Here is a 17953-nt window from a genome sequence, read left to right on the forward strand (position 1 = left end):
CAAGAAACCAAGGGACAGTTGTAAAACCAGAAGAAAAAACCAAGTCTTTCTGCTAAGTAAAAATGCCAAGGAAAGAATAGAAAGCTTTAATAACATATGCAAAATCACAGGTACTGTATGTCATGAGTGAAGTTTAAACACAAATGGAACGCATGAGATTAAAAAGCTTAGGTAATATTGAAAAATAGTGGGACAATTGGAAAGAATTTAATAGAACTATCAGACTGTTTAAAATTTAATAAAATGAAAATTTGAAGTTTACTCAGCTGAACTGAATCTAGAAACTTATAGGAATATTGAAGGAGAAGACAGAGAGCTTGCCACTTTTTTGCACATGTCCTCTAATATTGCTAGAAACATGAATTAGTTGTTGAAAATCCTGACAATGTTTTCTGGATATTTTCCCTGTCAGGCAAGCAGAGATGGAGCTTAGGAGGCATGGAAACAACTAGGACTGGGGAAATCAAGAATTGAAAGTCCCCTGTGGGGGAGTCAGAAAATGGTAGCATGTGTGGTGGGTGGGGGTGGGTTGGGGACAGACTTACCTTTTCTTTCTAAAGATGAGTCCAGTGTGGGGAAGGGGAAATGTGGTCAATCTAACTGCCAAGCATAGCCTCAGAGCCTTATCTGTGCATATCCCAAGTATTTCTGGAACCCTTTTTAAGTACCAGATGACATGGTAAGCTCTGTAGACAGGTTATGGATAAGACAAATTTGGTCCCTGCCCTTAAGAAGTTTGTAGCCAAGTGGGAAGTACAGGTAAATGGTTTAACGCATGTTGTAAAGAGAGGGACAATGTGCTAGGGGCATGGACATGGTGAGGTAGGGAAAGCTTCCTGGAGCAAATGATCTCTAAGCTTAGATGTGAATAAGGGTAAGTAGAAGTTAGCCAGATGAAGTGTGAAGAAGATAACTTGCTTGTTTCAAAGATTACATCATACCATGAGTTAAATGCCTATATAAAGCATGGGCCTAGCACACAATAAGCCCTCATAAATGGCAGTTTTTAATATTTTATTGTTGCCAGTTTAGGTAGTGGTCAGACAAAACTTTTCCTGTATAAGACAACACACATGACACAATGTTTCCATAAATATGAATGATAGAATTCCATATTAATATTTAATTGTCTATTATTTAACAGGCCTATAAAATACTGATGTTTCTCATTGCAATTCGTTTTGCTTGCAGAAGAAAACTGTAGAACATGTCATATATTGCAATCTCTCCATATAGGAAAATATAAAATAGAATCAGGATAATATAACTTAAAGAAATCATAGAAGTCATCTGATCCAGTCCTCCCCTTTAACACACAAGAAAACTGGGTTAACCATTTGCTCAAAGTAACAATATTATTGGTTAGTGGCAGAGATAGGACAAAAAAGCAGGTGTTCTGACCAACAGTTCAATATTCGTTTCCTTTATACCACATCGCCACTTACAGAATTTTTTAAGGCATTTGACTTTGTTGTCAAATTGTGTTAATATTGTTACCTTGATGTTAATTTCCATTATTATCTTTGAAGTTTTGATGGGCTTTTTTGTTTTTCTAGTACTTTACTCTGAGAATATGTGTATTTATTAATTTCATTTGAACCATATTACTTTTACATTAAGAGCAAGGAATACATGTAATGCTACTAACCATTTTCATTTTAAAACCTTAATTTATTATTTGCAATAGATGAACATATTTTAAACTCCATTTGTTCTTTGTTGGGTTAAGGTTTCATTCAGACTGTACCTTTGGCAGGAATATTAAAGTATTAGCTAAAGACCTGGAAAAATGTCCTGTAGTCAATAATCTAAATAACGCTCTCCTTCTAACATGCTCCTGACTGCCACTGTGGTAATGTTCTTCCGTGGTTATTATTGTTGCACAGTTATGCTCACATGCTCTGTTTAAAGCTATATAATTAACAAACCCTTTAAAATAAAACCACTAAAATGTTCTTCTGGGCTATTGTTCCTTTTGCTCGCTGTTCGCTCAAGAGTCTTCTAAATTTTAGCCCATTGTGATAATATTGATTCCTTTGCCCACCTGCCAGCTTTCTTATTCTTGGGCCTCTCAAAAATACCATAATTGGTTGTCATTCTCTCCACATGGGAGCCATCCAAATCCCTTGACTGCCTCTGGGGATCCACTGGATAAAGATTTTTTTTTTCAATGGCACCCGTTTCCCACCAGATTCTTCACTGTGTCCATTGTGCATTCTGAAAAGCCCTGTTTACCTTACTGCCTGGAAACCGATTACTGCAGAGCGTGTTTCTTGTCAAGATCTCACAACTCTAGCTAACTTAGGATACAATGCTACCTTCAACAACCTTCTCTCCTTGACTCTTTACCTTTTTTTTGAGTATGGTTATAATTACAGATGATATTGTGAGTTACTGATTTCAAGCAAACTTTTAAGGGTCCCCGACCATTCTCGTGATTCCAATATTAAGTGGAGCAATTTAGTTTCTAAAGGTTGATGCTGACTTGATCTAGAATCTTTTCCCCAGAATTTTGTATATACGTGTGTTGCTTGACATCTTAACCTATTGGCTTTTGATTGCTGAACTTCCATTTGTTTCATGATTCTTCAGTTTGTTTGTCCCATTTAAAAACCTACCAGAGCCTCTCATGACAGTTCTTACTTATGTGGATTTAATATAAACTTAACCAGCTAAAAAAAACTTAAAAAATAAAAAACTACCATAATCTTTTCTTCTCTGGGGAACAGGAGAAACATCATTTAGACTTGCAAATACAAGGAGGGGTAAATTGGCTAAATTGGTGGATAAAATGGGTTGCCTCAGCTTCATTGGTCTGATTATTGTTGTTATTATTATTATTTTGCTATACTTGTCTTTGGAAACAGAAATCTTCTCCAATTATAGATATTTGCTTATGTGTTGGCTTCTTTAAATCCTATGACATCACATATGTAATGGTTATTCAATAATTCCCGTAAGTTAGTCTTAAATCAAAAGGTGAGAAGAGTAGTTCTAAAACCCAAACTTCTTTCTATTGAAATTTATAAAACTAGTCTTAGTACTCAGAAAGGCTAAATGTATGCTACTTTTCTTTTCATTAGTTCAGTGTGCCTCAAATCTCCCTTTCTACTATCTGAGAACCTTGAGACTACAGTATTTTATTATATAAAACTCTTTGGACATACATTATATTTTATGGTTTATTTATTTTTACAGAATTTTTAGTGTGGAAAAATTTAAACATATACAAGTCTATTATCACTCAATGTCAACTATTATCAACTCATTAGTCAAATTTGTCTCATCTGTACTGTTATCTATGACCATTGGGTAATAGTGAGCAAATCCCCAGACATCATACCATTTGATCTGTTAGTATTTCAGTATATATCTCTAAAATTATAAAGACTCTTTAAAAAAGCATAACAAGGGGCGCTTGGGTGGTTCAGTCAGTTGAGTGTCTGACTTGATTTCAGCTCAGGTCATGATCGCGGGGTCATGGGGTTGGGCCCCCATCAGAATCTTCACTCAGCAATGAGTCTTCTTCTTTCCTTCTCCCTCTCCCTTTGCCACTCTCCCCTTTCTCTCTCTCTAAAATAAATGGATAAATCTTTTAAAAAATAATAAATACATAAAAATTAAAAAGCATAACTATATTATAATCATACCTAAAAACTTCAACAATATTTCCTTAATAGTATCAACTAACTAATTAATATCAAAATATTTTTGTTTTGTAATTTTTACATTTAGTTTATTCAAATCAAAACCAAATATAATCTACATATTGCATTTGATTGATATGTTTCTTAAATCTCTTTATCCATAATTCTCCTTCTTTTTCTTGTAATTTGTTAAAGTCCTTTAAAGTTTTTCAAATTTCAGTTTTGTTGATTGCATCCCCATACAGTTGTTTAATATATTTCTCCATTAGCTGAATTTCCTGTTACCTGATAGATAGGTCTAGAGATTTGATGATATCATTTTTATTTTTTGGCAAGAATACTTCATAGGAATGCTGTATATTTCCATCAGGAGGCCAAAATGTCTGTTTGTTTCTCTGTGATGTTAACATTGTTCAGTGCGTTCAGTTGTTGCCAGCCTGATTCTTCCATTATAAAGTTTCCCATCTGCTATTAACATGAAGTGTTTAGTAGCCATTGATGATCATAAACAAGGACTTATTATTTCATTAGATGTTACAAAATGGTATATTCTAATACTTTTATTTCTTCATTTATTAGGTTTTGTTTAAAAAGGTTTGTTTTGGTAAATTAAATTAAATAGAAGGGGCATCTATGATGTGCTGGTACTCTGCTAAATGGTGTAAGAGGAAGACAAAATACATATGATGGACCCTCCTGTAAATAAAAATTAAACACTATGCTCAAAATGATTAGAGAATAGCTATGGTATGGTAAGTGAAATAAGAAAAGAGAAATGATCATGGACTGAAGAATGTTTCATGAAAGAAGTGGGACATATACTGGTCCAAAGAGCCTTCTATGAAATAGAGGGAAATGGAGGGTGTTACAGGTGGGGGGACAGTTTGGACCAAACCATGAGGCTAAGAACAAGAATGGCCACGTACGGAAAGGCACATGAAGAAAAATCTATGTAGAGATTATATGTTAGTTAAGTTAAAATGGAGCATTGATTGTGAGTAAGAAAACTAAGTTACTTAGGTCCTATTGGAATAAACTGGCATCACCCCATGAACTCTGGCATTTTTTTCAATACATTTGGCAGATAGACTGAGTGAACTAGGAAACTACAGTGAAGTGGCCTAGGGAAATCCAGTACTTTAGAAATTGATTTGTCATAAGTAAAACTCATCTGATCTTAAGAAATATAAGATTGCCCAAGTCAGATGTAAAATGTAAAGAATTAGTCGTTTTGATAGGTGCATGCAGTAATAAAAATGCAAACTGCAGAGATACTTGTGGTTCCACAGAATAAACCAGGATGTTTGAAAAAAGAGGCAGGTGCACAGGGCTTGTGAAGCTGTGGCAAAGTTAAAAATGTTGAGTTTAATTTTGAAAATATTGTATTTTGGGTACACATACAAATAGTAAAGACCTTAAGCATTTGATAGGATAGAATTGCAGACAACAAGACAAAGCTGATATTGTACATTTTAGTCATACACACAGAAGTGTGTGTATGACTCATAGGAGACAGACATAACAAGCATAGAGAGGCTGAGTTCATAGAAAAAGGATAGCAATAGGAGCACCTGGGTAGCTCAGTCGGTTAAGTGTTGGACTCATGATTTCAGCTCAGGTCATGATCTCAGGGTCATGAGATTGAGCCCCACGTCAAGCTCCATGCTCAGGATGGAGTCTGCTTGAGATTCTCTCCCTTTTCCTCTCCCCCCCCCACTCACACTCTCTAGCTTTCTCCAAAAAAAAAAAAAAAAGATAGCAGTAGAGTTGAGGGTGGAGGGTGGACAGAACAGGAAAAGAAGAGAGTAGTATCCATTGGTGGAGAAGCAGAGAGAACAATGTTGTGGGCCAGGAAGGAAAGAGCTTTAATCGGAAAGAGATGGTCAACAAGGTCAACATGATGTACCACCATCACTAGCAACACTTGACAGGACACTTGATTTTAACACAGTATGTTACAGATGGAAGATGGTTTACAGGAAGGAATGGTTTGGGAGTAGGAGATCAGGATGGAAGGCATGTGATCTTATTCTAGGAATGGGCTTCCAAAAAGGAAAGTAAATATAATGGCCAGAACAAGCAGCAGGTGGGGAAACCTAGGTGTGTCTGAAAACCAAGAGTCTGAATTTCCTTGGTTATTTTTTTTTTAAGATTTATTTATTTATTTGAGAGAGAGAGAGAGAGAGAGAGCACATGTGAGTAGGGGAAGGGGCATGGGGTGGGGGAGAAAAACAGACTCCCTGCTGAGCATGGAGCCCCACTCAGGGCTCCATCTCACAACCCTGAGACCATGACCTGAGCTGAAATCAAGAGTTGGGCACTTAACCAACTGAGCCACCCAGGTGCCCCTCCTTAGTTATTTTGATAACTAGGAGAAAGTATATTTTTAGAAAACAAACTTTTAATAAGACTGATGAATCACAGACCTGTACCTCTGAAACAAATAATACATTATATGTTAAAAAAAAAAAAAAAGAAGATAGTAGGAAGGGAAAAATGAAGGGGGGGGGAATTCGGAGGGGGAGATGAACCATGAGAGACGATGGACTCTGAAAAACAAACTGAGGGTTCTAGAGGGGAGGGGGTGTGGGGGGATGGGTTAGCCTGGTGATGGGTATTAAAGAGGGCACGTATTGAATGGAGCACTGGGTGTTACACGCAAACAGCGAATCATGGAACACTACATCAGAAACTAATGATGTAATGTATGGGATTAACATAACATAATAATAAAAAAAAAGTAGAAACTTTTAAAAAATAAAAAATAAATAAATAAATAAATAAAACACTGTGATACAGAAAAAAAAAGAAAGTGCAAAAAGAGCTTAACTATTTAGTCACTTTAATTCATTATATTTTAGGACATTTTATTTATTCTATTCTCATTTTATGTATTACCATAATGAGTCATGCTTATATCAAACATGTGAGATACAAGGTATTAAATTGGAAATGCTAGTTTACCATAATGAGTCATGCTTATATCAAACATAAGATATGAGGTATTAAATTGGAAATGCTAGTTCCTTCCTTTTCTGAAAAGAATTCTGCACACTTCTCCACCTTCCTTCTTTCGCTTTCTTAGTTTTCTTAGTGTATGTGGAACATGTAAATGTTTGTTTCTATTTTGTTAGTTTCATTGGTTTGCTGCCTACAAAGATAACACATATCTATTGTAAAAATGTCACTCAGCACAGAAAGGCTTAAAGAAAAAATTTTTTGAATTTCATGAAATGATGTTATTCAGAGATAACCAGTATTATTATTTTGGTAAAACTCCTTCTAAGTCTTTTTCTATGTAGAGATACATAGATGATATTTTATGTTAAGGAGACCATACTATTAATGTAGTTTTGCACCTGCTTTTTTGCATCTAATAATATGTTGTGGACATTTTTTATGTCAATGAATATAGGTATAGACCATTCTTTTTCAATGGCAGTCATTGCATGAACGTACCATAATTAATTTTTTTTTTTTAAAGATTTTATTTATTTATTTGACAGAGAGAGACACAGCGAGAGAGGGAACACAAGCAGGGGGAGTGGGAGAGGGAGAAGCAGGCTTCCCACCGAGCAGGGAGCCCGATGCGGGGCTCGATCCCAGGACCCCGAGATCACGACCTGAGCCGAAGGCAGACGCTTAACGGCTGAGCCACCCAGGCGCCCCGTACCATAATTAATTTAAGCTATCTCCTGTTGCCAGACATTTAGACTCTAACTTTTCTGTTTAAGCAGCACTACAGTGAACACTCCTGTGGATACATTTTTGCGCACTTATCCAATTGATTGTCTTCTTTGAATAACTTCCCAAAAATGCAGTTGTGGGTCAAAGGCTATGCATATTTTATATTGATACATATTTATTTACATATTGTCCAGTGTCCTTTAGAAGTGCAGTACCAGTTATGCTTCTACCAATAATACTGATCAGTATCCAGAAAATTCTTTTAAATGTCTTAAATTTTTTTTTTTCATCTTCATTCAGGCTCATTTTCCTCACTTATAAAATAAGAAGGATGAAATCTATCAGTGGTTCTTAAACTTCTTAGGATCTTAGGATCATTTGAGAATTTTTGAAAACTGTTGACCAGAAACTGGAACAGTTGTTTCAGAAAAACACACCTGTGCAAAAACAGAGAAATTTTTACATTATATTTATGAGAATTCATAGATTCTTTGAAGTCAATTCACAGACTCTAGGATCTCAGTCCATGAATCTAAGTGAAGAATCCCTGAATGAGATGATTTTAAAGTTGCTTTCTCTTTTTAACACTAATATGTGCACACACACACAGCACGCACACACATCTTACATACACATCATGCACATGTCACACACCCATGTGCACTCAGAATTTTAATGTGTATTTGGAAAAACTTTGACACCTGCTTGATATAGAACCTAGTCTTATTGTGGTCTGTAAAATCACTTGACTGGGTATAGTTATTGGAATGAATTTCCATTTATTTCAGGTTCTTCAATGGCGAGCCCACCAGGAAGAGGTAGCAAGACTGGAAATGGAAATTTCTGCCAAGAGAAGAGAAAAGGAGAAGGAGAAAGAGAAGCTATGGAAGGAGAAGGAATTGTTACAAAGAGCAGAGAAGAAAAAGAAAGTATGAAATCTGCTATTACTGTGAATGTTTGAATGAATGCTTAGTTGTCTGGTTGAGCTTTGATAGATCTTGGTGTTTGGCATGGAATCATCATAGGCAGTTCTTAGAAAGATTCATAAGGTTCTAGTGGAGTCTTGCTTGAATTCATTTAAGCTTCAAAGATTGGACATGGAGGAGAATCCACTTTATTGACCTGCATGAGCACAGGTACTTGTGATTAGAAGGAATGCTGTAGGGAAAGAAAAGTTAGGGTTTATGACTTGTTAAGTCTTGTTCTAAGTAGGAACATGCAAGGACAAGAGGATACCAGGGTAACATTTTGGCTGACTGCAGTGTAGCAATTGAGTGTCAAAAGAGGTCTTTGCTGATAAAATACTTTGTACCGAGGTCAGAGCAACTCATGCAATACCAGAAGGCCCTTTAAAGAATTTACTTCTTGGCTTATTATTTGTTAGATTGTTTTTCATTTGCTGACACAAATTCATCACTCTACTTTTGAGCAAACATTTGCTTCCCAGTTTTCAAAAAATTAATCACAACACTTATTAACAGCTTCAAAATGATTGCTGATATTCTGTGGAAGGAAAAAACTGAATTTGAGATGGGATTTTAAAAATATATCTGGCATCTTTATTTAGATATTTTTGTTTATTTTATCAGTTTTTGTGGTGTAAACAAACACATTAGTATTCATCACCTAGCATTGAAACTGTTAATGTTTTTTATTCTTTCACAGATTTATTTTATACACATAAAGTTGAAGTCCTCTCTTGAAGATGTACTCAGAACCATTTTCCTTCTTACCTCCTCAAAGTCAGTCTTGATCATAAATTTTATTCCTATCTTTACAGGCCATCAATTGCTTTTAACATCTTTTTTTTTTTTTTTTAAGATTTTATTTATTGACTTGACAGAGAGCGAGAGAGCACAAGCAGAGGGAGTGACAGAGGGAGAGGGAGAAGCAGGCTCCCCGCTGAACAGGAAGCCTGATGTGGGGCTCCATCCCAGGACTCTGAGAGCAAAGCCGGGGAGAGAGGCAGAGAGTGAGGGAGAAGCAGACTCACTGCTGAGTGGGGAGTCCACCAAGGGGCTCGATCCAAGGACCCCGGGATCATGACCTGAGCCAAAGGCAGATGCTTAACCGACTGAGCCACCCAGGCGCCCTGCTTTTAACATCTTTTAATATGTAGTTCGTGACTTTTAAATTTTTTCATGAATACTTTCAGACTGTATCATTCTGCAGCATGTACTTCAGCATTTAACCTTAAACTTTTGAGATATAGCTATATTAATAAACAGAGACGGAGCCCGCCCCTTTTCACTGCTGTCCACTGTTTCACTGGAGGCTGCCATGCATCCCTTCTCTTAGTGGTTGACATTTACGTTTCTGAGGTTCTGTTCTTGCAGCTGTGCTGGCGCGGCTGCCTTGTACGTGCCGACTGGGCGTGTGTGCCCAGCTCTCTCCACAGTACACAAGGAGCAGAATTACAGTCTGGTAGAGTTTGTATGCTCTCAATTTCATAAGGTTTTTTGTTTTTAGTTTATAAGATATTATAAATCTTCTTTTTGACTTTTGCCAATCTGATGAATGTGAACAGTATCTCGGTGTTTTAAATTGGATTCTCCTGATCACTTGGGAGAATGAAAAATCCCCTCATGTTTATTTGGGCCATTTTCTTCCTCTGTGAATTGCTTATTAGTACTTTTGTTTGTCTATTTTTCTTTATTAATCTGTAAAAGTTCTTTATAAATTCTGGATACTATTTCTTTTTGTCAGTTATTTTTTCTTTCATTGGTCATCTGCCTTTAAATTTGGTCTGTAGTGTCTACGGTTTCATGGAAATTTAAAATGATCAAGTAATGAAAGTTATTAAACTCTTTTCCTTTGTGAACTGTGCTTTCCTTTATGAACCATGACCTGACAGTGAGAGCATCTTTACAGAGTTTTTGTTCGCTTCTGCTTAGGGCCCTATACATTTTACTGGCCCAGGACCAGTGTGTGTATTGACTGTGAGATTTGGGACCTGTTCTGTGAGCTTGCAGAGGGTGCTGACTTAGCACTCATGCACAGCACCCGCCTGGGTTCTGCTGGTGACCCCTTTTCTCCACTGGTCCCAAGCAGAAAGTTATCTCCCTTATCACTTTTCAGGGGAGTGGTCCTGGTGTGTCTCGTTACCATTTTGTGTATGGACAAGTCCTATAGGACTTCTTACTCTTTTTAAGTGGCATGATTCCAGCTCCCATATACACAAGTCTCACAGCTAATCTTAAAGACCCAACCACCAGCTCCTCAGGCCTGCCTCAGGCCCAGTTCTGTCCAAGAGCCCTTTGGCTTTGGCTCCATTTTACTGCTCTGACTTTGAGTTCCATCTTTATCTTCAACACTGGGACATTGTGTGTGTTTGTGTGCTGTTGTGTTATAGTTTGTCCAAAATTTCTATGTGTTTAAAGTAGGAAAGGAGATTTCTATGTCAACTCAGACAAACTGACCAAAGTTCTGCCTACCTTTATATATATACTACGAATCCAGACTCTCTTTGTTCTAACTATTTTCTATGCTGGAGACAAATTTTAGTTCTTTAGTGTTTAACAGCAGTTTCACAAAACCCTCCTATAGTTACTCAGGTCAGAAGCTCCCTCTGACTTGAGACTGATTGCTTTGTTAGCTGGTGCTCTGTTTTTCCTCATCTACTGTTTCACCTGCCTGGATTTCTCTTCTCATAAGCTAGCAGCCATAGAGATAGAGAAACTATTCCGTGTATAAAACCCCACCTGAGGATTTCTGAATAACAGATCATCTTTCTCCTAATTCTTCTTCTCAGCAGTTTGTCTTTTAGGGAATGACACTGTCTTTTTGCTGGAATAACATTTTAATTTGTATCCCAAAGTTTACCCTGGTAGGTGCCCAACTCTTTTCAAATTGACCTTTAAATTATTAGATCACTTTTTCTTCTGTGCTTTAAAACTTGAGTTGAACATAATATTCACAGTTTTCATAGTTTCATCTCAAGACTCAAGGTAAGTTTTGATTCATAGGCTCTTAGGTGATAATGGTAATATTTCAGAAGCATCTCTCCACTTTTGATATTATTGTCATGATAAAATCAAAGAATAATGTCTTTCCATAAACTATCCCTAGGAGCTATTGTAAGAAACAAAATTACTGTGCTAGGTGAACCTTAAAATGCCTGATACGTAATATTGGTCCTGGTACCACCCTTTCACTAGATGTAGCATTTTGGGTGGCTTGAATAACATAAAAACTACTCTGCATCATGGCGTTTTAGGAGGTTTTTTGCTGCCTGATGCCTGGAGTTCTATGGGATCAAAGCAAGGATAGTTTCAGCCTCACTCCCAAAATAGAGATTTCAAGCAAGGCTCACATTAAAAGGAGACATATTCGTTCCTTGCTCTAGCATATACATTTCTCTCCCAATTTTACAAGTTCCTAATCTAGCATTGAAGCCCCCACATTGTACATCTGAGGGACAGGAAGCCTCATCAGGAAAGTCAGAATAACTCCACCAGCCATGGCCCACCATCCATGTGACCTTCAGCCTTACCTCTGAGATGTTTCTGGGGAGAAATCTATCGTTTTGTGATCTCTTAGCCTCAAGTGACATCTTATCAGTAAATATCAATAGACCCAGGCGTCAGTAGAACCTTGGCACTTATGTTGTCCCCCTTGACCTCAGGTGATGTGGCAAATACTCAGAATTACATTCATCCTACAGATAACCAGGGGCAGCAGAAACAGTCTAAAATAAAAGAGGGTAGGCTATCATAAAAGAATGCAGGCTAGAGGGCTAGACCAGTACTGCTTCCCAGAAGATTCAAGAAGCTCTGTGCTTAGGAGGGAACCCAGAGTATCTTCTCAATTCAGATCAAAGCTATTTTCTCAGTGTGAGAATCTGTGGGTTCTTATGAGAGCAATTTACCATGAAATTCCTTCCCCAGTGTTTCTTAATCTAATAATATACTGATCTAAAGAGCTAAGAATTGGGGGGGGGGTAGGTAGATACTGAAGAACGATAAAAAATAAATCCCCAGGCTATAAACTCTACTTCTTCAGGATTGTTGGGACTTAAAGGGGACAATGAATCACACCTGTGATAGGCAGGCTTCTAAGATGGGCCCCAAGATTTCCTGCCCTCCTGGGATACATACCCTATATAATCACCAGGATCGTAACTACCGTGGGTTAGGTTATATTATATGGCACAGACAACCTTGAGAAAGAGAGATTACCTGGAAGGACTTGACCTAATCCCATGAGCCCTTTAAAAATACAGAGTTTTCTTTGGCTTGTCACAAGAGGGGTCATCAGAGATTTAAAGCATGAAAAGGACATGACTGAATATTTTGGCTTGGAGATTGAGGAGGTCACATGGCAAGGGATGTGGGTGGACTCTAGCAGCTGAGAGTGGCCCTGGCTGACAGACAGAAGAGAAATGGGAACCTGTAACCTGTAGTCCTACAACTGTAAGGAACTGAATTCTGCCAAAACAAGAATGAGCTTGGAAGCATATTTTCCTCTAAAGCTTCCAGGTGAGAACTCAGTTTTCTCGGCACCTTGATTTCATTCTTGTGATGTCATGGGCAGAGAGTCCAGGGACACCATGCTGGACTTCTGATTTATAGGAGTCTGAGCTCATAAGTAAGTGTTGTTTTAAGCTGCTAAATTTGTGGTGATTTGTTACACAGCAATTAAAAAACTAGTACAGTTTTTGGTATTTAGAAGTGAATTGTTGCTGTAACAAATACCTGAAAATGTGGAAGTGGCTTTGGAATTGGGAAGTGGGAAGAAGCAAGAAGAATTTTAGGAACATGATAGAAAAAAGACTAGAATGCCTTGAACTGATTTAGTAGAGGATGTTGAAGATGTGGCTGCTGAGTCTCAAAAGGAAGTGATGAACATATTCTTCAAAACTGGAGAAAGGGTCACTGTTAAGTGGTGACAGGAAGCCTAAGGAATTAATTCTGTGCTGCAGTTGGGTGGAAAACATTCCTGAGTAATGAACTTCATATGTGATGAGCTAAGAAGATTTCTGAAGTGTTGAACATGTCACTAGGGTTTTTTGCTACTTATAGCAAAAAGGAGAGATTTGATGTTTTGGGAAATTCTCAACCTATCTAAATGGCAAAAGACTCCAGAGTTAAGAGATTATTGCCGCCATCATGCCATAGAGAAAAGGCTGAAAGTGTGACTGTACAGTCCTTTGTTATAGCCTTGAAAAGATCACAGGGTCGGAGTATTCAGTCATATAAAAGACCCTTCCAAGAGATTAAGGGTGTTTCTCATAGATCTCAAACTAGAAAGCCCCTGGGAAGTTTAAGGGCAATTTTGCTCAGCCACCTCAATAGAAAACTAAGAGAGAGAAAGGATGATCTCAAAAAGACCTGTGGGTGTGTGGCTTTTGTCTAATGGAGTGAATCCCCATAAAATCTGCAAAGGCTCACTTGGTTCTTGAGAAAATTTTATCAGAAACACTGCCAGCTTAGACTGAAAGGGAAAGAGTGAATATGAAGTGAAAGGAGGCTCATGGACCCCCCAAAATTCTCTTGGCAGGAAGCAGGCTGATAAAACTACTTAGGAACTTGGCATTCCCAATACTTCTACCACTGGACCAAACCCACCCATCTAGGCTCAGGAAAATCTCCTCTTTACTTCTCACCACCATAGAATAGTTGTATCAGCTCCCAGTAAGATATATTGACAGTAAGATTGTATATAAACCCAAAGGGATCACTAAAGGTCCTATTTAGGATGATTATTCATCCATGTATGTATTCATTTATTCAGTAAGTATGTACTAAGTGTCTTTAATGTGACACACATTATACCCAGTCCTTCATGCAATTGTAAGAGGTCACCCTACTCAAACAAACAGCCCCTTTTCTGATATCTATCTATCTATCAGTCATCTATCTATTTTAAGTAGGCTCCACACCCAGCGTGGAGCCCAATGCCAGGTTTGAACTCATGACCCTAAGATCAAGGCCTGAGCTGAGATCAAGAGTTGGACACTTAACCAACTTAGCCACCCAGGCGCCACTCTGGGTATTTTTTTAAAGGGATGTGTTTACCTGCTCCACCACAAAGATAATATGCAATTCTTAGTTAGGTTAGTAGAACCTCTTACGAAAAAGAAGGGTTTCTTTTAGCTTCAAACTTTATGAGTAGAACAAAAGGGTTAATAGAGAAAAATTAAAAATACAAAATGGAGTGAACTATATAGAGTTTGCAATTAGTTAAATTAATCATGACTACATATAGTAAATTAAATATATATGCATATATACGCAGTATTTACAAATGGATATATTTGCATAGGTACATACACACACACATAATTACAGTGTGACTTTCCTGCCTTTCTCAGTGGGTACTGATCACTTAGGGAGTTTAGGTTAGTGCCTTTGCCTTCATACATGCCTAGACCTCCTCTTCTCTTATTTCCTGGTCCTGTATCAGCAAACCATAGTTTGGGTATCTATCCTCACATGATGGCCCATGCTAGTCTGATTGCTTCCTAGTGTGACTCCTCTTATGCCAATAAAAGTTATTAGTTTTGCTACAGTTGATCAAAGTTCAGGCCTTAGTATATGAACCTTTTGCCCTGATTGACTCCAATAAGGTTCATCAACTCTCTATTAATTTTTTTCTTTTTTTTTTTTTTAGGCTTTTAATTGCTACTGTATGCATTTGTGCACTGCAAGAACTGCAGGATATAGAACTGTCCTGTGCAATTTCCTTCAAATGCCTGTGACTGATTGCCTTTTATTTCCAGTGAATGCTTTGCTATTGCAGAGGGTGGGGGATATAGATTTGAGGACTTAGGTAGTGGGAAAAAGGACCTTTAAGATCAGAGCTGCCTGGAAAACCTCCCCTGACTGATTAAAGGAGTGGTGTGTGTGTGTGTGTGTGTAAAAGAGAGATAGTGATCTAACTGGATCCCACTTAGACTAAAATAACTTAAGATATAAATACTGTAAATTAATGTAATGTATCACTGGGGACCAACTGAATTGTGAACTTACAAAAATGCTATGGCAGGGGCGCCTGGGTGGCTCAGTTGTTAAGCGTCTGCCTTCGGCTCAGGTCATGGTTCCAGGGTCCTGGGATCGAGCCCCGCATCGGGCTCCCTGCTCAGTGGGAAGCCTGCTTCTCCCTCTCCCACTCCCCCTGCTTGTGTTCCCTCTCTCACTGTGTATCTCTCTGTCAAATAAATAAATAAAATTGTAAAAAAATTAAAAAAAAAATGCTATGGCAGCACTCAGCAACACAGTAATGCAATGACATTCAGGTTATCTAAAATAGGCTTAAAGCACTTTTTTACATTTTCATAAAATGGAGAATATGGAATATAAAAACTCTGATGCCTTCGACCTTGAAAATATGTCTTTGAAACTCTCTGAACTCCAGTTTGATCTCTGCTCTAACATACACCCACCTAAACCTCTCACTTGCAAACATCCTCTTTTTAAAGGAACCACCTGCTACTAAAGCCAAAGTATCCCCATCTGGCTGAGGTCCAATCTGTTAAACTACTTCCCACACTCAGTTTTGTGGTTCTCTCAATTTCTAATTCCTAGAAGTGTGAAGTTGCAGTAAACATTTGAGGAGGTGTTTGTCCTTTAATTATTGGTCTTTTTTTTTGGGAATCTGACGCAATATCCCAACTAGGGAGCTATAAAACCTAGTGAGTAAAGTAACTATCAGGATATTATAATCATCAGAAGGAGAAGATAGTTAATGTATATTTTATGTAAAAATGACTCCAAATTACCTGGGGTTCAGAGTTTGTTTTCTGAATTTTTAATTTTAGTCCTCTGAATAATATTATTTAAGAAATTAATGTAATATGGGAGGTTTAATTATCCAAAAGAAATCAAAGATCATATCATTTAAAAATATTCATAATGTTCCTTATTTTGTTATTAAAATTTAGAAATGGAGATTAACATAAGCTTATTAACTGATTCTAACATTCTAATATGAGACTGAATGTAGAGTCAACTCTCAGTATATTAATCAGCAGGTGACATAAAGGTAGGATGGTAGTCCAAGAAGCTCACTTTTCTAGTTTCAACTGTCTTTTAAAAGTAAAAATTTCTAGGTGATGTCACCAGGATGGTAACATAGGTCGTACTGACTTCATCTAAACAACTAACATCTATTCAAGAACAAGACACCACTGGGAGAATCCTAGAATGTGGGGGTGAGGTTGAAGCCGCTCCCTACACCAGAGACTACAACAGACCGCATGAGAAGGGTAAGAAAAGGGGCTAGACATTGACAATGCATTGCTCCTCCAGGACAGTGCAGCATCACACAGAGAGGTCTCCCTTGAGTCTCCAGTTCCTCTAGTGGAAAAAGGCCAGAGGGGATGACCAGCCTCCTCTAGCATTGTGGGTCATGTTGTGGGAGCCCATCCTCTGATCTCATACATCAGGGAGTACAGAAGAATCTGCAGGGGCCCAGCTACTTAGGGATCTGTGATGGAGAAGGTTAGGGGTGGGGCTTGCAACAACCAGCACACAGATCTTGGCAAACTGAGTTCATACCCACAGTGTCCAAAGAGTAATCACAATAGCAGTTTTGCTCATCGGCAGTACCAAGTTGTGGGTACAGATCTGCCTAATTTGGATCCTCAAATAGTTTTGCCCACCTTAGAGCCTGGTTTACCCACGTCTAGTCAAGGTGCTGAGTCACAGCCCCACCCACTATGGAAAGTACCTTAGAGCCACATTTAACCAAAAGGGATTGTAACAATTTCTGGAAGCTGTGTGGTCCAGTGACACTTGAACTGAGAGGTGGGTAGACAGAGCGGATAGCCCCAGAACAAAGCCAGTACGGAGCATGGAAGCTTCCTGTGCTATGCACAGGCAGGAGGATTCATTCATAGACAAGTCAGAGGGTAGCTCCTGGACCTTCCCAACTAGAGAGCCTGTTTGGGCATTTGAGTGGAGCCAGGAGCATCCCCTCCTTCACATTCAGGCAAGGGAGCTAAGACACAACCCTATCTACTGTGGAAAGTGTCTTCCAGCCTCATCTGACCAGAAGGGCTGGTGAAAACACCTGAAAGCTGTGTGGCCTACTGGTATTCGAGTTGAGAGAAGGGCAGCAGAGCTGATGGTTTGCAGAGCAAAGGCAGTAGCCAGGGAACTTGTGGTGGGGGTTGACTTTAGTTAAGACAAGACACAGTTTTAGAGCTGCTTCTCCCACTGTGTCAGGGAAGGGGATTTAATTCATAGCCCTGATTATTGGTAAATATAACCTTTAGCCTGTCCAACCAGGGAACCTAACCAGAGCACATGAGAAGTTGCATAGATGAGTCAACAGCCCTGCATACAGTAGCACTTGAACATCCTGTGGCTTCCCTCATCTGCAAAGTAAACTGGTGGCCTCATTTGACCAGGGAATTCAGTGCATAGTCAGGACAGATTTGGTTCTCCAGACAAGGAGCTGTACAGGGCCCTGTCCTGTTGCCGTGACAGTGCAGGGAAGCTAATTCATAGCTCCATCTATTACTGAATAACGTATCCAGTCCCAACCATCTGGTAAGCCTGACCAGAGAATTCAAATAACTGTGGAGCCCATCCTACAGCCTCACTTGTATAGGGAACCAAGCCAGAAGTCCTATTTAAATGTTCTCAGTCAATGGCACACCCCCATCCCTGTCCTCA

General features: G+C 38.5%; 1 protein-coding gene across 1 annotated transcript in view; it reads left to right on the forward strand.

Moving 5' to 3' along the window:
• The window catches only part of CCDC148 (coiled-coil domain containing 148), a 227524-nt gene that overhangs the window by 138069 nt on the left and 71502 nt on the right, over nt 1-17953 (forward strand). Inside the window, exon 11 of the mRNA XM_032410088.1 lies at nt 8123-8263. Coding sequence (XP_032265979.1) covers nt 8123-8263 — 141 coding nt within the window. The remainder of the gene's footprint in view (nt 1-8122; nt 8264-17953) is intronic.

Source organism: Phoca vitulina, unplaced genomic scaffold (genome assembly GCF_004348235.1).
Source record: "Phoca vitulina isolate PV1807 unplaced genomic scaffold, GSC_HSeal_1.0 scaffold1, whole genome shotgun sequence".
Taxonomy (NCBI): Eukaryota; Metazoa; Chordata; class Mammalia; order Carnivora; family Phocidae; genus Phoca; species Phoca vitulina.